Source organism: Lacerta agilis, chromosome 10 (assembly GCF_009819535.1).
Source record: "Lacerta agilis isolate rLacAgi1 chromosome 10, rLacAgi1.pri, whole genome shotgun sequence".
NCBI lineage: Eukaryota > Metazoa > Chordata > Lepidosauria > Squamata > Lacertidae > Lacerta > Lacerta agilis.
In genome coordinates, this window is record NC_046321.1 from 53,954,327 (window position 1) to 53,976,558 (window position 22,232).

General features: G+C 43.7%; 1 protein-coding gene across 1 annotated transcript in view; it reads left to right on the forward strand.

Moving 5' to 3' along the window:
• CPED1 (cadherin like and PC-esterase domain containing 1) overlaps positions 1 to 22,232 on the forward strand; it is a 125,152-nt gene that overhangs the window by 89,587 nt on the left and 13,333 nt on the right. The window contains exons 18-22 of the mRNA XM_033162192.1: positions 5,919 to 6,036; positions 7,558 to 7,694; positions 12,337 to 12,557; positions 19,319 to 19,420; positions 20,854 to 20,941. Of these exons, the coding sequence (XP_033018083.1) occupies positions 5,919 to 6,036; positions 7,558 to 7,694; positions 12,337 to 12,557; positions 19,319 to 19,420; positions 20,854 to 20,941 (666 nt within the window). The remainder of the gene's footprint in view (positions 1 to 5,918; positions 6,037 to 7,557; positions 7,695 to 12,336; positions 12,558 to 19,318; positions 19,421 to 20,853; positions 20,942 to 22,232) is intronic.

The window sequence follows — 22,232 nt, forward strand, 5'->3', positions numbered from 1 at the left end:
CAGCCATCGCACCCGATATGAGACGCTGCTTTCGTATGAGGCCTTTGTGATATTAACAAAATTAAAAACATCAAAGCCCTGCGGCTCGGATCTGTTGGAAGCATATTAGAGAGCAGACGGTAAACACGAACAAAGAGATATGCCTGCAAATAGAGTATGCTTTGCATTAACATTATCCCTCAACACACATGTAACCCCCCACTTTTGCATGAAGGGCAGGAACTAATTGGGTCTGTGGCGTTGTGGGGGAGAGCAGCCTAATCCTGTTCGTGTGCCTGATGCCGCATTAGCTTCCTCTCTGACTTTTATCAGAACATATTCACTTCAAAGGGAATCTTCCAGATGCTTACACACCCAGAGGAGTAGCTCAGATCTTTGGGGAACTAGTTGTGCAGGAACTAATAGCAGCAAATTTCATCATTTGCCATTGTGCTGTAGTAAACCTTACTTTTTATTGAAAGAAAACCCTAGTGTGACTTAGTTTGGTTTGCAGCTAGTCTAGTCAAGGTGCCTAGTTGTACCTTGGTTTTCAAGCAGCCTAGTTCTCAAACATTTTGGCTCCCCAATGCTTCGAGTGACTGTTCCAGTCTGTGAACTATTTTTGGAAGCCGAACATCCAACGGGGCTTCCGCGGCTTCTCATTGGCTGCAGGAGCTTCCTGCAGCCAATCAGAAGCCGCGCTTTGGTTTCTGAACATTCTGGAAGTCGAATGGACTTCCAGAATGGATTCCGTTTGACTTCCTAAAACGACACTTGACACAGAAAACCTCACAAGCACCACTTCCCATCTCTGGCAAATCATCATGGATGATTATATGTTGCCCTTTAATTCCAACCAGAATCTAGCATCAGTAAGGCCAGGGTTTCTTTTCATCAAGAACTCACCAGAACTCAGTCCCGGCATCTCTCAGGTGGGCGCCATTGCCATTATAAGAGAACAAAGGAGGCGTTCATGGGGGGTTGCAGCACCTCTTTTTCCAGAAAAAATAGCACTGAGTAAAGCTATCCACTACCTCATTCACTGAGGGTGGAATGTCATTTAATTCATGAACTTTTTACCAAATCTTCAGCCATTTTCTCGTCTTTTCCAGCATGGAAGCACATATCTATTCTGAGCACCCTGTTCCCCCCAAAAGAGGGCAAAGAGAAGAAGAGTTCAATGTGTTGAGCTGGATATTGCACCGTTGCTTTTAGATGGGACTTTGTGAGGCTGTTATAGAGAGCCCAGAATGTGGCTGGGGATGGAGCACACATACATTGGTCATTTGGATAAAACCCCCGAGGCAGGTGGGTTGCAGTAGAAACCACTGTGGCAATTATGGCGGCATTTGCTTCTCATTTGCTGTGCTGCACGAATCGTTTTTGATAGAGCGGGGTTAACCCATCTGCTCGTAATTTATTTCTCTGCAGTGAGAATCCTATTTGACTTTTTATGAGCTCATTCCGACTAATGTTATTAGCCTACTTTTCCTGGTGCGTTTTTTAATCACTTTTCATCGTGCACTTTGGTCGTGTATGAAAATGGACATCAGCTGACTAAAGAGAGCACTGAAATGAATTCATGAGGAACTTTTCCTTTTAAAAAAAAATGCAATGAGTTGCAGATGTTTCAGGGAAGGATTTGGTAATTTCATTTTGTCCTGATTAAGTGAGATAGAGCTGTGTAGTCACAACTGAACACTGCAAGCAAGAATACCGGTCCTCTTCTTTAGATATAACAGTCATACCACACTGACTGCATACTTCATTCTGTTATGACATGGAGTGATGTTCTCTGTGGCCCATTTGAGACATATATTTGAGATATTTTTTTCATGGAGCTGAATATTATATGATAGATATTATATTATATGATATATTATACTACTTGTGATATGGAGGCCCATCTTCTGTTGGACGATTGTCCCTGGGCAAAGAGGAGCTGCAGGTTTCCTCGCGGTTCAGAAACCTGGAAAACTTGTTTGCTCAGAGCTAAGATATGCCATGCACATCATGGCAATTGTGGTTCTGTTTTATCACTAGCAAAGCTCTTCAGAACAATGGTATGTTTCTCGGTGAGTCCTGTTTGTACTTGTTTTGATTTAGAGGGCATATGTCTCCTTTAATATAACCAGCCCTCCTGTTTCCTGTTGTTCTGTGGGAATCTTACTGTGCCTTCCCTTTGGCAAAGCATAGGACCTATCGTTTAATTAAGGGGGAGTACTCAGAACGTAATTTGCCAAAACTAGATGCCTAACGGCATGCCCATACCAGACAATTTGGTCTGATCTAGTGAATGTGAATGGGCAGTCCATACCAAACGCAGTCTCCTTTCTCAGTTTTCACTCCTTTTTCAGGGTTTTTAGTGATCAACCAGTACCTCATTAAAAGAATGATGCCCCCTACCACTAGGAATGTGTGGTTCTTGAATTCTTGATTTTCATCATGACATGTGAGGATGTTTTTTTTTTTTTTTGCAATGTTCATATGATTTTTTTAGATTTGAGATTTCTTGAAATGTAAATGCTACCCAAGTTAAATGAATGAATAGGAAGTCAAAGGCAGCACACAGACATTTATTTATGAGGGCAGCAGAAATGTGCAAATCTATCCCCAAGCTAGCTCATTTCATTATTATTTTTTTACTCCTATTTTATAATTTAAGTGATTTATTGCTGGACTCAAGCTTGATGAATCCAGAAAATGCCTTGGATGAGATCATAGGATGCTGATGCTCTAAGGACATAATTCTTCAAGTGTTTTAAAGAAATTAGAACTTTTTAATATCTCCATCTTTGAATATGTGAGAAGTATAGCTGTAATCATGTGATCTCAGGAACATGGACCCGAGCTTGAAACTACCTTGTTGCCAATATTTTGAAACACATATTCTTGATATATTTATGGCTGGCTTAGATTTACATACAAGCGTTTCACTTTTTCAGCTGACATTAACCCAAGTTGCCTAATAACCTGCTGAAATCAATTGCCACAATGCATTTAAGACCATATTGGCATATTCACTAGAGGCTGTATAATTTATTTCCCTTTCAGGATGTCTCTCACCAAACTCTCTACTGAACATAAATTAATAACATAGGTTGTGGGTTCCGGAGAATCCGTGTGGTGTAGTGGTTAAGAGTGGTAGACTCGTAATCTGGGGAACTGGGTTCGTGTCTCCGCTCCTCCACATGCAGCTGCTGGGTGACCTTGGGCTAGTCACACTTCTCTGAAGTCTCTCAGCCCCACTCACCTCACAGAGTGTTTGCTGTGGGGGAGGAAGGGAAAGGAGAATGTTAGCCACTTTGAGACTCCTTCGGGTAGTGATAAAGCGGGATATCAAATCCAAACTCCTCCTCCTCCTCCTCCTCTCCTCCCCCTCCTCCTCCTCTTCTTCTTCTTCTTCTTCAGACCTCCAGAGAGTTCAGGTGTTCGAATCAATGTCAGCATGATTAAATCAACATAAACCGTACTACCCCAACTAAACTAGGTGCTCGTTTTTTGCTCCCTATCGAATCTTCTCTGTCATGACTTGCGGTGATATAAATAAAATTATCACGCTATGATTTAAAGGGCACCTGCCAACCTTGCTTTCTTTTGAAATCAGTCCAAACATTTCAAAGCTTCCTTCTTGATTGCCTTCTATAAATGAGGGTGCCCCTCCCCCCAAAAGAAATATCATTTGTTTGCCTGCCTCTCATTCTTGAAGTGTCCGATATTTTCGACAACTTCCAAAGTTTTGTCAACTTTCATCTTTGAATAAAGCATCGGAAATTTCTACAGTTCTGCAAGTGCCTGTAAGGAACCTTCCAAAGCCACACACTCTTAATAAAATCTTATGCGGAGCTAAAGTAAATGTGAGTGGCTGACCTTTGGCCACTGCATTTTACAAGGCAATATTAACGCCGCCTTTGATCACAAGACTTTACCCCTCCCTTGCATACTGCCTACGTCCTGCATTCATCCCCTGCAAGAGATCAGGAGTCGTTTTAAACATTAAACAAAACAAAATAATGCTTTTGGTCACATTTCCACTAGCTGAATTGAAGGCATCTTGACAAAGATGCATTTAACCAGCCTTCAGTGAAAGCAAAGATTATGGCATATTGCTTAAAAACCTGCAACGTCCACAAGAAATGAACAAGAAAATCCCTGTTCAGTTTTCTTACGACACTCACTCGGGCGGCGGCAATAGCAGTTGGTTCAGGAATTTGGAATTTGCCCGCAAAGGCTTGTGCAAATTGTCATGCCACATGGTAGAAGCCTTTGATAGTACTGTTGGTGGTTACTGTTCCAGTGTTGTGTAAATCCTGGGCTCAGAGGCTCCGTACGGACCTGAGAGATTCACCAACGGAAAGTGCATGGTTCTGATGCTTCTGCATACGAAGCTGTCCTGTTCCAAGACAGGCGATCGGTTCACCTTTCTCGCTATTGTCTGTGCTGCACCTGTAGAGGCTCTGTAAGGCAGTGTTTTTCAACCTTTTTTGGGCAAAGGCACACTTGTTTCATGAAAAAAATCACGAGGCACACCACCATTAGAAAATGTTAAAAAATTTAACTCTGTGCCTATATTGACTATATATAAAGTAATTCTCTTGAATTTTTCAATTTTTCCCACGGCACACCAGGCAACATCTCGTGGCACACTAGTGTGCCGTGGAACAGTGGTTGAAAAACACTGCTGTAAGGCATAGCTGTCGACTTTTCCCTTTTCTTGCGAGGAATCCTATTCGGAATAAGGGAATTTCCCTTTTTTTTAAAAAAAAAAAAAAGGGAAATGTTGACAGTTATGCTGCAAGGTTTCAGTCCAACCCTATTTGGAAATGCATGGGATCGAACCTTCTACATGCAAAACACATCCGTTGTGCTATCATCTATGGATGGGGGAGAAATTCAATTTGGCCCATATTTAAAGGCAACTATCTTACTCACCTTTTCATTGCATGTCTTTAGGCATTAGGCAAAATCCTCTCCTAGGCCTTTGCCTTTTCAAGTGGGGGTCAGGGTGGGGTACTGTTTTGGTTTTCTCGTGTATTTTTGTGTCTTGGTATTGTAAACTGCCCTGTGATCCACAGATTCAGAGCTGTATAAAAATTTTAAAAACAAAACTCTGTCGTCCTTCAAAATGCACACTACTCTGAATTTTGCAATATAGTTATCTAGCCAAGCAACATGTACAAAAGTGCATAAACTGTGGTAAAGAATCCTTAGAAATGCATATAGTCATGAAAATGACATACAAAAAAAGTATTATTTTAGGGGGGAATTGCTTTGCAGAATTGATTTATTAGACAAAGAAGAAGAAGAAGAGTTTGGATTTGATATCCCGCTTTTCACTACCCGAAGGAGTCTCAAAGCGGCTAACATTCTCCTTTCCCTTCCTCCCCCACAACAAACACTCTGTGAGGTGAGTGGGGCTGAGAGACTTCAGAGAAGCCCAAGGTCACCCAGCAGCTGCAGGTGGAGGAGTGGAGACACGAACCCGGTTCCCCAGATTACGAGTCTACCATTCCTAACCACTACACCACACTGGCTCTCCCACCCACCATGTGTATTTTAGGACAAATTGACGCAGATAACCTGAGGAATTTTCATGATAGCTTTTATTTTTTTTAATTGCAAACGGATGTGGAAATGTGGAGAACTGATCTTAAGATTCCGAAAACCAGAATCTGAATGAAACTACGACTGAGAGATTTGTGCAGCCCCAGAAGAAGAAAAAGTCCATAGTTGCAGATTTGGGATTATGTATGCTTGATTTTTTGTTATGTTTCGGAGCCAGTTAACTCTCACAGCAGGAATCAGGAAAGAACAGCTTCCCTTGCAACATTCCTCTTAACTGGGAGCTCTTAATATTGTATTGTCCAATGCATTTTATATGCGATGTTACAAAATAATGGTTGGGTGTTAACAAATCGTATCTGCACTTCTTAATACAGGATTGTGGCACACTCATTCATCCTGAAGAACCCTGTGGCTTGCAACCTCTCTCTGCTGACTACCTGTCAGCCATTTCAGAGCCGCAGTTGAAAACATGTGAAACAGGAGACACAAAAGGTTTGTTCCTGATATATTTCATACAGGTTCAGAAAGGCATCCTGTTCCCACTAGAATGCAGGTTATTTTGCTACAGGGAGCCACGTTAAGCGAAAAAGATCAAGAATGAACCGTGAACTTGGAATGCTGATGACTACTAGGTTAGGTCAGAACTCTGTGTGCTTCTTGAGAAATAAATGTCTGTTTGGATATATAACAATATTTTAATGTTGCTAAAAAGTGCACAATTCCTTACTACTCCTAGATATTCCTATACCCATTATTATCAAGAAATACAGGTGAAACTCAAAAAAATTAGAATATCGTGGAAAAGTCCATTTATGTAAGCAATTGTTTTCATTAGCTACTGGAGTTTAATGTATGAGATAGACTCATGACATGCAAAACGAGATATGTCAAGCCTTTGCTTGTTATAATTGTGATGATTATGGCGTGCAGCTGATGAAAACCCCAAAGCTGAGATTGTTAATTTGGGGTTCTCATCAGCTGTATGCCATAATCATCACAATTATAACAAATAAAGGCTTGACATAGTTCGCTTTGCATGTCATAAGTCTTACTCATATATTAGTTTCACCTTTTAAGTTGAATTACTGAAAGAAATGAACCTTTCCACGATATTATAATTTTTTCGAGTTTCACCTGTAAGCTCCCTTGACCACAATGGGTTTTAGCTCCTGAGTCAACATCCATAGGACAACTGATGGAAATGAGCTGGTGAAAAAGACTTTTAAAATAGTATTAGAGGAGAGAAGACTCTCTCCTTTCATGGTGGCAGCTTAAGACAGGCAAAACTTTACACAGAATGAGGAAGGCCGAAACCCCAATCTTCTAAGGAACCAGGAGAGGCAAGTGTTAACAGCAGGAACTTTGTTCAACACCTATCTAGTGTTGTATAAATTAATTATAAAACTTATAACATTGCAATGTTTAGAGAAGGAATCTAAAATCCGTGATTGAGCTCAAGTCTTGCATGGGCAAGTTCTCAGGCTCAGTCCTCGGTATCTCTAGTTGAAAGGATTGGGTAGCAGGTGATATGAAAACGCTGGGGCTGTTTCCCAAACTTGGTTCTCCAGCTGTTTTTGGACTACAACTCCCATCATCCCTAGCTAGCAGGACCAGTGGTCAGGGATGATGGGAAACCTTGGTCTAGATGGACAAATGATCTGAACTGGTATAAAGTACCGGTAGGTTCATATTCCAACCGGGTGACCCCTGGGCCAGTCACCATCTTTGAGCCTAACCTAACCCCCAGGGCTACTGTGAGGAGAAAATGGGGTGGGGGATAATCTACACAGCCTTGAGCTCCTTGGAGGAAAGGCAGATACAGAAATAAGATTCTTGCATTATTCTGCCAAGCTTAAAAGTTGTCACACTGAGGTCTTGTCTGACAGTCAGTGACCAAGCGGTGGCAAGAAATCTGGTCCTAGTCACAGACACCTCCTCTTAGTAACAGCAAATACAAGTGTGTTTAACAAAAGCCCAGATGAAAACCAAAGTGTGGTTGTGTTCTCTTTTTAGGACAATGGATTGTGCCCTGTCTGAGTTGTTCTGACAACAGAACCTGTGATTGGAGGCAGATAACATGGCAGCCGCACGATTGTCAGTATCCCATTGTGAACAAACCAGAGCTCCAACAATGTGTAAAAAACAAAAAGGTATGTTGTAAATTTGGAATAGGAAAGCTGAAAAGGGATTCAGTTTGTCTCGGCACCGAATACATTGTCTTGACATTCTTCGGCATATGTTTGCACGTGAATTATTATTAATATATTAAAGTAGCCTTGATATTACTTCAGAATTATCTCCCTGGGACCGCCGTGCTTCAATTTCTAATTCCCCTTGACTTGACAATATTCAGGCATTGAATGAAATAGGTCGCAGTCACACATTAAGATGTGACATGTTTCAGACAAAGACTAAAACACAACATACAGTGGCACCTTGGTTCTCAAACTTAATCCGTTCTGGAAGTCCATTCCAAAACTAAAGCGTTCCAAAACCAAGGCACGCTTTCCCATAGAATGTAATGTAAAATGGATTGATCCATTCCAGACTTTTAAAAACAACCCCTAAAACAGCAATATAACATGAATTTTACTAACAAAAAAGAAAATTCTTTCCAGTAGCACCTTAGAGACCAACTGAGTTTGTTCTTGGTATGAGCTTTCATGTGCATGCACACTTCTTCAGATACACTGAAACAGAAGTTTTCAGATAGAATTTTACTATCTAAAAAGACCATTGATCCATAAAAGGGAAGCAATACACAATGTACTGCAGTCACACAATCAAGCAGTCAATAGCTGAACTGGGTTCCACACAGTCACACACAAAAAACAAAAACACAAGAAGAGAAGAAGAAGAAGAGTTTGGATTTGATATCCCGCTTTATCACTACCCAAAGGAGTCTCAAAGCGGCTCACATTCTCCTTTCCCTTCCTCCCCCACAACAAACACTCTGTGAGGTGAGTGGGGCTGAGAGACTTCAGAGAAGTGTGACTAGCCCAAGGTCACCCAGCAGCTGCATGTGGAGGAGCGGAGACACGAAACTGGTTCCCCAGATTACGAGTCCACCACTCTTAACCACTACACCACACTGGCTCTCCAAAATAGCAAAAACAGGCAGACCTCAGCGTAACACTCAAAACGGAAGTGTGGCACTCAAAATGGAGCATGTTCGGCTTCTGGAAAAAGTTCATAAACACTTTACTTCCGGGTTTGCAGTGTTTGGGTTCCAGGTTGTTTGAGTACCAAGGTGTTTGAGAACCAAGGTAGCACAGTATTATGGTTGGAGAACAGACACACTTTGCATGCACTCTGTTTCTTTTGCTGGGTATCTAATGCATGGCATTGCTTCTACCTAATAATCTTAACAAATCTTCTTTCACATTCTTGTGCAGGTCTCAGGCGGACCTCACTAGACTGACTTTTCTTGTAGTGAACATTCTAAGATGGTTGCTTGGAAATGCAATTCTTAATAGGCATGGCTTGGCTGTCTAACATTTGACAGAGATCTGTGGCTCAGGTACAATAGCCGGTGGCACAAGTTTTACAAGTAAGTAAAAAAGAAATTACAGATTTTGCAATATGTTATCCGAATTAAGGAACATTTATTACAATTAAGCACACTTAAAGATAAACCCAGCTGTAGGAAAAGGAGCTTTTCTGAAGGAAAGCTAGTTGTGGAGCCTCTCCCACGACCCCGAGGGGTCACTTGAGCAGGGGGGAAGTGATTTCTAAAGGAATCCCACTTACAGAGCACTCTATAGGTGCACACCCCTATACAAACTTCCAGGCTTGCAAGTGGATTCCAGGATTGCAAACTCTTTTTTTTTTCCTGGAAGCAAATATAACACGGGAATTAGCACTCAACTTGCACGTTATTCTGCTAGATTTCTAGAAGTGGCTTTTACGTCACATGGAAGCTGGAACATAACACACGAATTAACCCACAAATTTATGCTGTCCAATGAATGCTTGGTCCAATGGGAGCCATTAAATGTGTCCGGGGACTCAGCTACACAGCTGCAAATAAAACGTTTTAAATGCGTTGTAAAGTGCAATATACAAATGGGACACTAGATGGTGACGGTGAGCTATACCAAATTCAATGTATTTTTCGAAACTTTTTTTAAAAGCATTTTCGTAGTGTTTTTTATATGTGTGTAGATTCCGCCCAGGAGTGGAGTTTCACTGTATCTCTAATAGGTGCTATTGCCTTTATCTGAACCACTTTTTCCCCACTTCATTGCATGTGACCTTGTGCTTGAATTATTTCTGTCAGTACTAACTCAAGATCACCTGTGGTGAAATGAAAGACACGAACTGGCTGAGACATGAAAAGGGGGAATATATAAATTCCCCAAAGCATTATTATTATTTTTTAAAAAAGAGGGTCTATATAGATTAATGGTGTGTTAGCAAAGTTAATCACTCATATGTGGAGAATGAAGGGAATTCCGGGTTCAGAAGTTCTTTACTCGCTTCCTTTCATATTATATGCAGCAATTTGTCTTTGAAGTCCTTATTAACGCAAACTATTTGAAGGCTATATTACATTTGTTAGATTGTATCCATTTGGGAAATGACATGAGCTTAACAGTGTTGGGAGGGCGGGGGGCGGGAAGTGAAAACCAAATAAAAATGGTTTAATTAGTTTTACATCTGTGTCACAAAACCTCATATAAGTTTATGGTTAATTAACTTTTACCGTAATAGTTCAGTGATGTGCTGAAGCATAAAACTTTAATTATTGTACACGTCAACTTTTCAGAAAAAAGTTGAAGTGAGGAGCAGGTCATGAATAATAAGTAGTTGTTCAGGTAACTAGGCATACCTAATTGCACAATTACATTCTAAGTGAAAGGTGATGAAACACACACATTCTTTATTATGGTTAGAAAGCAATTCACATTTTACTGCTGTAATAAAATGCCCTCAGCAATGTATTATTAAGAACACAAAATATTAAAAAGACAATATTTACTAACGGTCTTATAATACACCTGTTTAAACAGGAACTTGTATACTTTTACCTAAATGAGCATTTTGGAGTTAAGGGTGCAATCTAAAACCCACTTACCTGGGTGTAAGCTTGAACTCAGTAGGACCTACTGTATATTCTGGCGTATAAGACTACTTTTTAATCCAGGAAAATCTTCTCAAAAGTCGGGGGTCGTCTTATACGCCGGGTGGAGAATCTGCGGTCGAGTATATCACAAACTATATATTTTAACTGGAAAAGTTGGGGGTCGTCTTATACGCCGGAATATACGGTACTTCTGAGTAGATGCAGTTAGATTCTGCTGTAAGTCTCTTAACTGTGCCTGACTTATGATAGCTGTCTAAGCAAATTAATTCCACGATTTAATCCCATTTTATAGACATAATGAGATATTTCCATGCTCAGTCCTTGCAGCAAAAAGCACAGACTCCCTTCTACACCAGGCAATTATCAAATAGTTTACATTTTAGCTTGTGGTCATTTTCCAACATAGCTGTCCAGTGCTATAATGCTGGGCAATATCTTGACCAAGACAATAATTATTGCACATTCTTTAATTGAAATTGAATGGTAATTAGTTGCCATTCTTTCCCACTTACTTTGTGTTAAGGGCAAAGCACAGTTACAGATCACAAAACATGTGAAGAGCCCTAGCTCACTTGAGTGGGGGGAAATACTCAGCAACAGGGTATCTGCTCTGCTTGCAGAAAATCAGAGATTCAATCTCTGGGTAAGACTGGGAAAAACTCCTGCATGGAAGCTTGGCAGGCCAATCCCAGACTATGTAGACTTGGGACTCAGCTATACAGCTGCAAATAAAATGTTTTAAGTGTGTGTTAAGTGCACTATACAATGTGACGCGGGGTGGCGCTGTGAGTTAAACCACAGAGCCTAGGGCTTGTCGATCAGAAGGTCGGCGGTTCAAATCCCTGTGATGGGGTGAGCTCCCATTGCTCGGTCCCAGCTCCTGCCCACCTAACAGTTTGAAAGCATGTCAAAGTGCAAGTAGATAAATAGGTGCCACTCCAGCGGGAAGGTAAACGGCGTTTCCGTGCACTGCTCTGGTTCACCAGAAGCGGCTTAGTCATGCTGGCCACATGACCCGGAAGCTGTACACCAGCTCCCTTGGCCAGTAACGCGAGATGAGTGCTGCAACCCCAGAGTCGGACACGACTGGACCTAATGGTCAGGGGTCCCTTTACCTTTACCTTTACAACGCAACACTAGATGGCGACAGTGAGCCTTATGGAAAATTAAATGTATTTTTTAAAACGCTTCTTTTTTTCTTTTTCTTTTAAGCATTTTCAGAATGGTTTTTATATGTGTGTAGATTACACCTTGGTATAAGTCCGTTTCCTGTCTTTCTGCATAACATGGATGCTTCTAGCGACTTGTTAGCCTTGCCAGAATTAGAAGTGGAACACAAATACCTACAAATATCTGCAGCAGGCAGGTTGATGTTGTTTATATGTGGCTTATTCCCAAGTATTTGAAAGTGACTGATCCATGTTGCCCACTTGTAACGGGGTACTGCTTTCCGTTGTCGGCTTCCTACAGATGTTAGTATTGGTTTTAAGGTGTGATTGCGTTTTGCCTCTTTCATGATTTTCTACGTGCAAACGGGCCAGAGGTTATTTTTGATAACCGGTGGTGTAGAAATTCATTGACTATAAGAAAACAAATAAATAGCCTCTCGCCTGAGCAAAAGCGCTTCGATTTAGGATGCTTTCATTTCGCGGATGCCTGCAAACTTGAGAACGTGAAACGCTGCAATATGCTTTTTGCCCTCAAAGGTTCTTTTCATTGGCGATTCCACCAACAGAGGGATGATGTATTACTTAATGGAGAGAGTGAACGAGACCCTCCAAGAATGGCAAAAGGCTCATGACATGAAGTTCTATCATAACGTGAACAACGGGGACACTTTTATCAGCTACTCCTATTACCCCCAGTTTTGGATTGACATAAAGCAAAGACCAACCTTTGAAGAGGCTCTTGAGCAGCTGCTACTCAGGTATGATAGAACATCTGTTTCCCAAGATATCGTTCCATTTCTGACAGCGATTCACTGGATTTCCTTGCATCCAATGTGTCTATGCCAGCATTCTAGCCCATGGGTAGGCAAACTAAGGCCCGGTGGCCAGATCCGGCCCAATCGCCTTCTAAATCCAGCCTGCGGACGGTCCGGGAATCAGTGTGTTTTTACATGAGTAGAATGTGTCCTTTTGTTTAAAATGCATCTCTGGTTTATTTGTGGGGCATAGGAATTCATTCATTTTTTTCCCAAAATATAGTCCAGCCCCCCACAAGGTCTGAGGGACAGTTGACCGGCCCCCTGCTGAAAAAGTTTGCTGACCTCTGCTCTAGCCACAAGAAGGAAGGAATTTGTGAGAGGTTCTGAGTCTTTTGGAGACGTTTTATGCAATTCTTTTACTGATGAGAAGGTGTTACTACTTGGGGTGCCAACTATAGGGGGCAGAAGGGGCTTTGGCCCCCTCAATATTTGTGGGCAGGGAGCTGAGGCCTCCCCCCATTTTGAGGGGGCTGCCATCCCCTGCTGCCAGGTGAGCACAGGCAAGCATTGGCATATATCCGCAGGGTGTTTGGAGGGTGAAGATCACCCTCCATGTACCCTGTCAGGTTTTCTGGGCATCATAGAGTTAATGATGCAAGAGGCGTTCTGATCCTGGGAGTTTAGCCTTGCCCACTGTGATACGGGCACTTTCCTTTGTCTAGAAAAAGGGGAGGTTTGGTTTCACTTTCCCCTTCGCCTCATTCTGTGTTCAGTGTACTGTTACTGCTGAATGTTAGTTTGCTGCAAGCATGCAGCTCAAGTCTGGAGGACTTGTGTGTGTGTGCTACTAAATAAAGTCTAGTTTAGTTTAGTAGCACTGGCGTCTGTCAAGTTATTTCACGACGCCACGGAGAAGCAGACCTAAAAAGCCATCGCGACGCTGCGAGTTACTCTGCAATTGGAGAACGCTCAGGGCGAAGCAGAAGTGTGCCTGGGCGCCATTGATGTCGGAGACGATCGTAAAGGTGATTGATTGCAGTGCCGGCCAGCAGCACTACTTGGGTCAAAGGTTTTATGACCCAATATCACTACTATCAAAACAGGTTATGGCTTAATGGCTTAATTGCTTTATTGCCAAGAAGCTACGCTTTGATGGCGAGGCGTCCTGAGGAGATTGATTGCCAGGACGGGAGGTCTGCATGTCTGCGGGGCCGGCAGCCGATAGCCCAGCTGGAGGACTGTTTTGTGCCATGCTTTTGAGGCACAAAGCAGGGAAACCTCGCTGGTGAAGAGAAGCCGTTTTCCGGAGCTGGGAGCTGAGAGGAGAGTGCTGAGTTTGCAGCCACGTGAGTTACCTCAAGCCCCAGGGGGGAGATGGCGCAGTCCCATGAGAGTTTCGTGCCACCCTTTCCAAGGTTGGATGGGAGGAATTGGCAAGATTGGGCCAAGAAAATGGAGATATTTCTGATTGCTAAAGATCTTTGGACTTGTACTCAGAGCCCACCAGTTCAAGCCCCTGCTGATGAGGCTGCTGCAGCACTTAAGAAAGACCAGAGGGCTACTGCTCACATAGTCATGGGCATAGAGGAAGAGCTGATGGTGCACATAGACGCTGCCACTAACGCCCACCAAATTTGGGAGTGTCTTAAGCGTGTGTTTCAAAGAACGTCAGCTGGTGCCAAACTTCATACAACTAGACAGCTGTTTGAGTTACGTTTGCAAGAAGGAGGCTGTGTGCGTCAACATGTGGCCAAAATGCTGGCACTCTTCAACAAGTTGAGACAGCTGAATGTTCCTTTTTCAGAGGAACAAAAGGTCTATATCCTTTTGAGCTCACTAGACCCCAGTTATGAGACTCTTTCCCTAACGCTGGAGTCCATGCCTGCAAGCCAGTTGAATCTGGACTATGTTACTGGGAGGCTGCAGGACGAACAGGACCGGAGGCAGAGAGAGAAAGGGAAAGCTGTTAAGGGGGGTTGCTTTTTGCCTAAGCCCAGGAGTGGAGAAAACGCTGAGAGCTCTGTTAAAGCTTTTGCAGCTAAGCGCTGTTATCTATGCAATTCTGATAACCATCTTCAGGAAGACTGCGATCAGGCTGACTTCAAAGATGGTTTCCATGGCAACCGGGAGATGAAAGGAAGACCACGTCGTGGGAGAAGAGGACCTTCCAGAGCAAGCAGAGGAGGGGCTGGAGCCCACTGCAAAGCAGCTGCATATGCCTTGGTTGGAAAGACAGTTGCTACCCCCAAGCTGCGTTGGCTTATAGACAGTGGTGCGGGGAGACATCTGGCGCCACCTAGCAGCCAGTTGCGGAACTGCAGGCCGATCCAAGATGCAACTGCAGTCACTCTGGCTGATTCAACCACAAGACCTGTTACCAAAACTGGTGTTATGTTCATGCCTTGTCTTAATGATGATATTGATGTGTATGTTTTAGATGGTATGAAATTTGGTTTACTTTCTGTTTCAGCTTTAGACAATGCAGGTTATCTGGTCAGTTTTGGGAACCAGGTATGCACCATCTCCAAAGATGGGAAACAATTGGTCCAGGTGAAAGGCCATGATGGGGTGTATATGCTGGAAACTGACAACAGCGCCACAGAGAGGGCGCAGGGTGCTGAAACAAGTAATGGCATCTCTGAGGAGACTCAAGCTCAGTATGCCAACTTACCCACGCATGATCAGTGTTTGCATTTATGGCATCGCAGATTCTCGCACGTGAATTGGAAATACGTGCGCAAGCAGGTAGAGTGCACTGATGGTTGTAAAATGAAGGAGTGCTCCAAGTTTCTAGACTGTAGAGCTTGTAAAAGAGCCAAAGTGCATTCTTGCAGCTACCCATCATCTGATAGGGTGACCAAGCAAGCTTTCGAGCTTGTGCATGCGGATCTCTGTGGTCCAATGGGGGTGCCAAGCATGGGTAATTCTCGTTATGTTCTTTGTCTCACTGATGATTTTAGTCGAGCAGGTTGGATTTTCACGCTCAAAGACAAGGGGCAAACAGCGAAGGAGATTATAGAATGGGTGAAAGCAGTAGAGGTGGAATTTGGAACCCGCGTGAAAGCGTTTCAGACAGACCGAGGCACAGAATTTACTGCATCTAAGCTGCAGGATTTCTTTCGTGCCAAAGGTATCAAGCATAGAAAAACTGCTCCTTATTCTCCTCAAGAGAATGGTGTTTCTGAGAGGAGGAATAGAACAATGCAGGAGGCAGTAGATGCTCTCTTGTTTGACTCAGGCTTGCCAAGATGCTATTGGGCTGAAGCCTGGAGAACTGTCTGCCACACTCTTAACAGGACATACAGTTCCGTGATAGGGACCACGCCCTACTTTCTACTTTATGGAAAGAAGCCCAAGGTCCACTATTTTCGGACTTTCGGGGCAGAAGCTTGGGTTCTTATCCCCAAACATTTACGTAGAAAGGGCAGTCCAAGGTCACAAAAGTTGATTTTCTGTGGCTACGAGACAGGTTCGAAAGCATGGAGATTTGCTTTCCCAGATGGCGATCGTTCACGAGTCATAATCAGCAGGAGCGCTGAGTTTTGTGAGCAGCAAGGCTGGAAAAGGATTCATGGAAATCCTGAGGTGCTCACAGATCCGTTCAGCGATCTTGACTATGAAGATCAGCCAGTTACACCTGCTAGTGGTGCAGAAGGTGGTCAACCTGCTGGTGTTTCGGGCCGCATTCCCGAACACGACCAGGGTGCAGTGTCAGAGGGGGCAATCCCCAAAAGACAGGTGAAGACAGAACCAAGGAGTGCACCCACATCTCCAGAAGTAGCTAGGAGAGGCAAGCGAGGTAGGTCTCCAAGGTCCCCAACAGGGAAGCCCAGTCCAGGGGGACATAGCAAGCGCAGTAGGTCGCTTGGTGGTTCACCAGACGCCAGGGACTCCCAGGCTGAGTCTAGCACGTCTGGGTCAGGGGGCGAGTCACCGGTGGTGCCACGGCGTTCCAAGCGCACTACAAAGGGGAAACCTCCTGACAAGTTCCAAGCCACTAATGTTTGGGCCGGTTTTGCTCACTGCGAACCGGAAAGCTTCGCTGAGGTGCAGAGATTACCTCAGGCAGAATCCAGCAAGTGGCAACAAGCAATGGAGAAAGAACTTAGTGCCATGAAATCTCTTGGAGTTTTCACGTTGACAACTCTGCCAGCTGGACAGCAAGCTGTGAGCTGTCGCTGGGTCTATAGATTGAAACCCACTGCAAGTGGAGAGCCACAATATAAGGCTAGATTGGTGGCAAGAGGTTTCAGTCAGAGGCCAGGAGTGCATTACTCACAAGTCTATGCACCCACGTCCCGTAGTGAAACAATGAGACTGCTTCTTGCTGTAGCAGCGCAAAGAGGCGCAGAAGCTGCTCATTTTGACATTGATGTCGCCTACTTAAACGCACCGCTGCAGGAGGAAATCTATATGCTACCTCCTCCGGGTTTTGAGGGCGACAGGTCAGGTCTGGTAAATCTGCTGAGCCGAGAGGCAGCAAAGCCCAGTGTGATGAACAGCTCCAATGTTGGGTGGATGCTGATTGGGCTTGCGGCTCAGACAGGAAGTCAATTTCTGGAATGGTGGTAAAATTTGGAGGTTCGGTAATTGGCTGGAGGTCAAAAAAGCAGAGTTTAATTGCTCTGTCATCCACTGAGGCAGAGTTCAGTGCTCTTTCAGAAATGTGTCGAGAGCTTGAATTCTACAGGTGCCTAGTGCAAGAAGTGTGTGAGAAGTGTTACCTACCCATCACCATATGGGAGGATAACCAGCCATGCCTGAAGCTGGCTGAATCCGGCCAATTCAACGCTCGAACCAAACACCTGGATATTCGGTTCAAAAATGTGCATGAGAGCGTTAGGACAAATGTGGTCAAGCTGAAATACTGTCCTAGCGAAATGAATCTTGCCGATGGATTCACAAAGCCCTTGAGTTTCCAGAAACACGAAGGTTTCTGTGATGGGTTAAATGTTGAATGAAATGCATATATGTTTACCCAGGATTGCAAACGAGAGGGGGTGTCAGGTTTTCTGGGCATCATAGAGTTAATGATGCAAGAGGCGTTCTGATCCTGGGAGTTTAGCCTTGCCCACTGTGATACGGGCACTTTCCTTTGTCTAGAAAAAGGGGAGGTTTGGTTTCACTTTCCCCTTCGCCTCATTCTGTGTTCAGTGTACTGTTACTGCTGAATGTTAGTTTGCTGCAAGCATGCAGCTCAAGTCTGGAGGACTTGTGTGTGTGTGCTACTAAATAAAGTCTAGTTTAGTTTAGTAGCACTGGCGTCTGTCAAGTTATTTCACGACGCCACGGAGAAGCAGACCTAAAAAGCCATCGCGACGCTGCGAGTTACTCTGCAATTGGAGAACGCTCAGGGCGAAGCAGAAGTGTGCCTGGGCGCCATTGATGTCGGAGACGATCGTAAAGGTGATTGATTGCAGTGCCGGCCAGCAGCACTACTTGGGTCAAAGGTTTTATGACCCAATATCACTACTATCAAAACATACCCCATTTCCCACTGCCAACACAAGAGCGTTGGCAGGACACATCACATGATGCTGGGGCCCCTCAATTGGGGGGGCAAGTTGACAGCCCTGATTACTATAATGCAGAGCTTCAGTAACTGCCTCTAGGTCTACATTATTATTATTATTATTTATTGAATTTATATTCCGCCCTATACCCGGAGGTCTCAGGGCGGTTCACAGAAAAGATCACAACATATATAATCAGAATAAAAACAACAACCCAATAACACCCTCCCCCCCAGAAAGAGCCCCATTTTAAAAGGGAATAGAATGTAAATCAATTCAGCCAAAGGCCTGGTTAAAAAGAAGTGGTTTTGCCTAGCGCCTAAAGATGTATAACATGGGTAGGCAAACTAAGGCCCGGAGACCGGATCTGGCCCAATCGCCTTCTAAATCCGGCCTACGGATCGTCCAGGAATCAGCATGTTTTTACTTGAGTGGAATGTGTCCTTTTATTTAAAATGCATCTCTGAGTTATTTGTGGGGCATAGGAATTCGTTCATTATTATTTTTCAAAATATAGTCCAGCCCTGTACAAGGTCTGAGGGACAGTGGACCAGCTCCCTGCTGAAAAAGTTTGCTGACCCCTGGTGTATAATGTAGGCACCAGGCAAACTTCCCTAGGGAGAGCATTCCACAGCTGGGGAGCCACTCCAGAGAAGGCCTGTCCTCATGTTGCCACCCTCCGGACCTCTCAAGGAGGGGGCACACGAAGGAGGGCCTCAGAAGATGATCTCAGGGTCCGGGTAGGTTCATATGGAAACAGGCGGTCCTTGAGTTATTGCGGTCCTAAGCCGTACACCACACTCTGTCTCTTAGTGATGCATCATCTGACACAGATTTCTTCTTCATGCCCCGTTTTTTGTCAGTAGTATTCCGTGGCTATTTCTGCACATTGAATAAAAGAGAAGATTGTGAAGAGGTCACCCTACAACCTCCTTCGAATTCCAGTGCAATGCTGATATCTTGGCACAATGCTGAAATTCTCTTCCCTGGCTATATATATATATATATATATATATATATATATATATGCTGCCCTTGCCAAATACCTAGATTTGTGCAAAATGAAAATGAGAAAAAGTATAAATACTTAATATGTCTCTGGTTTCTTTAAGCTTATGTAACTTAAAATGACATCAGCCGTTTGTGGCCAGGAATGGCCGGTATGGTTGGCTGAAGTGAATGCTTGCCATCTGTTCTGATTCTGCGGCAGGGTATATTTTGCAGTTTTGGCTTTCTTCTTCATTTCAGATCACAGCCGCTAGAGAACACAGACCAGACTATATTAGTTGTCGGTGGTGTCCAATGGCTCAATTTCAACCACTTACATATTATTCAAAAAGTGCTGAAGCGGTAAGTGTCCATGCTACAGTCTTTTCATTGCTGTTCTTACACCAAACTGTAAAATAACTTCCACTTCAATTCGCATGATGACTTCTCCGTGCCTAGGAGGTTTTCCGGCAGTCATCTTCACAGAGCCCATTCTTCCAGAGGCTTTCAGTACCCTTTCTAGTGCTCTATGCAGTGGTATAGCATGGGAGGTGGCCACAGGGGCGGTTGCCCTGGGCGCAAAATTGTTTGGGGTGCAAAATTTCAACACCCCGTGCTGCCTCAATACAATTGTGTACTTCAGTTGAAAATGGGTTTCTACATGTGAACCAGGAAGTGACCTCTTCTAGGGTTGCCATATTTCAAACAGTGAAAATCTGCACAGAAAAGTTGTTGAGCTCTTTTTTTGCCCAAAGTTGTAGGACATTGCTGCAGGCTGCAGTATTCTGGGAAAATCAGGACATATGTCAACCCTACCTCTCCAGACAACAGAACAACTCTTCTTTTATTAGCTCTGTGGCTGCAATCTGCTGGGTGATGGGGATGCCGTTAGACAGTGGAATGTAGAGATGTACCCCCTTCATGCGGCCCCGGGCACTGGCAACCCATGCTATGCCACTGGCTCCATCTCTGTCCTCTTGCAAGCTTCATTTTTAGGCTGTGAATTATAGAATGGCATGCATTTCTTTCGTATTTGGGGCGTGTTTTCATTTGCCAGTGCTTTGTTACTGTTGTAAGCCGTTTTGAGCTCACTTTGGCTGCTGGTAAGGTGTTGCGCAAATACCAGACAGATTCCAATCAAAAAAACCTCCCCAAAATGAGCTACAATTCACTGACAAAACTTGACCCAGAATGTATTGTGGTGATAGCCAAGGGTTCGCGAACCCTGTGCTACACTTTTGATAGCTTGTATCCTCAGTATCAAACTGGCTGCTGCCAGAAAAAAACACATCATTTTATCTGATTTTGCATTTTATGGTACATTATACAAGACGGAGAAGGGACCCAGGTGGCGCTGTGGGTTAAACCACAGAGCCTAGGGTTTGCTGATCAGAAGGTCAGCGGTTCGAATCCCTGCCACGGGGTGAGCTCCCGTTGCTCGGTCCCAGCTCCTGCCCACCTAGCAGTTCGAAAGCACGTCAAAGTGCAAGTAGATAAATAGGGACCGCTCCAGCGGGAAGGTAAACGGTGTTTCCATGCGCTGCCCTGGTTCGCCAGAAGCAGCTTAGTCATGCTGGCCACATGACCTGGAAGCTGTCTGCGGACAAACACCGGCTCCCTCGGCCTATAGAGCGAGATGAGCGCCGCAACCCCAGAGTCGGACACGACTGGACCTGATGGTCAGGGGTCCCTTTACCTTTTTATACAAGACGGAGACAAAAGTAAGAGGTGTTTATGGTACATCAGTTTTATATATCTGTAAATAAAATGTGTGTTTTATTTCATTTGATCGACAGAGCGAATCTGTCAAATATCCTGGTAGTGATAAAATCCCTGGGAATGGGCTTTCACCTGCCAGTGGATGGAGTGCATTCCTTGTCACCAGTAAGTTACATTTTTTCTTCGTTAGGATGGTTTTGCAATTTTATTTTTTTTGACACCTTGCTCCTCAGGAGTATGGTGGGGCATGTTCTTGTCGAGCATAGCTGCTATGCCCGTACAACATTATATTTTGCAAGATTATGTGATGTGCCTCATCCTAATCCTCATTCTACACGTAGAATCGTAGAACTGGAGAGTTGGAAGGGATCGCAAGGGTCATCTAGTCCAACCCCCTACAAAGCAGGAATCTTTTTGCCCAATGTTGAATCTTGAACCCACAACCCTGAGATTAAGAGTCTCCTGCTCTACTTACTGAGCTAGATGGTGCTGCATGTTTTGGTATAAAGGTTACTAATACAGCGGTACCTTGGTTGTCGGACTGCTTGGCTCTTGAACAAATCGCCTCCCGAACGCTGCAAAGCCGGAAGTAAGTGTTCTGGTTTGTGAACGTTTTTCGGAAGCCGAACGTCCGACGAAGCTTCCGCAGCTTCCGCTTGAGTGCAGGAAGCTCCTGCAGCCAATCGGAAGCCGTGCCTTGGTTTTTGAACGGTTTTGGGAGTCGAAAGGGCTCCCGGAATGGATTGAGTTCAACAACCAAGGTACCACTGTACTTTCATTTTAACGAGGCTCCTTAAATTGGCTTTAAATCCAAAGGGGTTAGTGTTCGGCCTGGTATGGAAGCCCTTTCCCTTAAATCCTGGTGAGCAACCTCTCTATGATTACTCAGTGATTAAAGAAATGTACTTTGCACCTTCCTAGAGGCCCATTCATATTTTCTTACATCAAGTGTTTCTTTTTTTAAAAAAAATATTTATTAAATTTTATAAAACAGGGGGGAAAATACACAAATACATACATAACAACAACAAAGACAAAAACAGAAACATAAAAATATAACTTATACCTAATATTTATCCCTCACATTGTAAATAGACCTCCTCTTCCCGCGTTCCTTGTCTATCATATTTAGTAATTTCTAAACATCTTGCCAAATCTTATTTATTATAATAATTACCTTATTATATAATCATAGATATTTTTCTTAACTCATATTCATCTATCTTAAACACTTAACCTTACTCTAAATCTACAGTCTAGCCTTCTATTCCTAGTTATATCTAATGATCAATCATACAATAGTTTTTTAAGTATACAGTGGTGCCCCGCTAGACGAAAATAATTCGTTCGGCGAGTATTTTCGTCTAGCGGGTTTTTCGTCTAGCGAAGCGGCAATGTAAACTGCGGATTTCGCTAGATGGGGGAAAAAAACCCGAAAAAAATTCGTCTTGCGAGG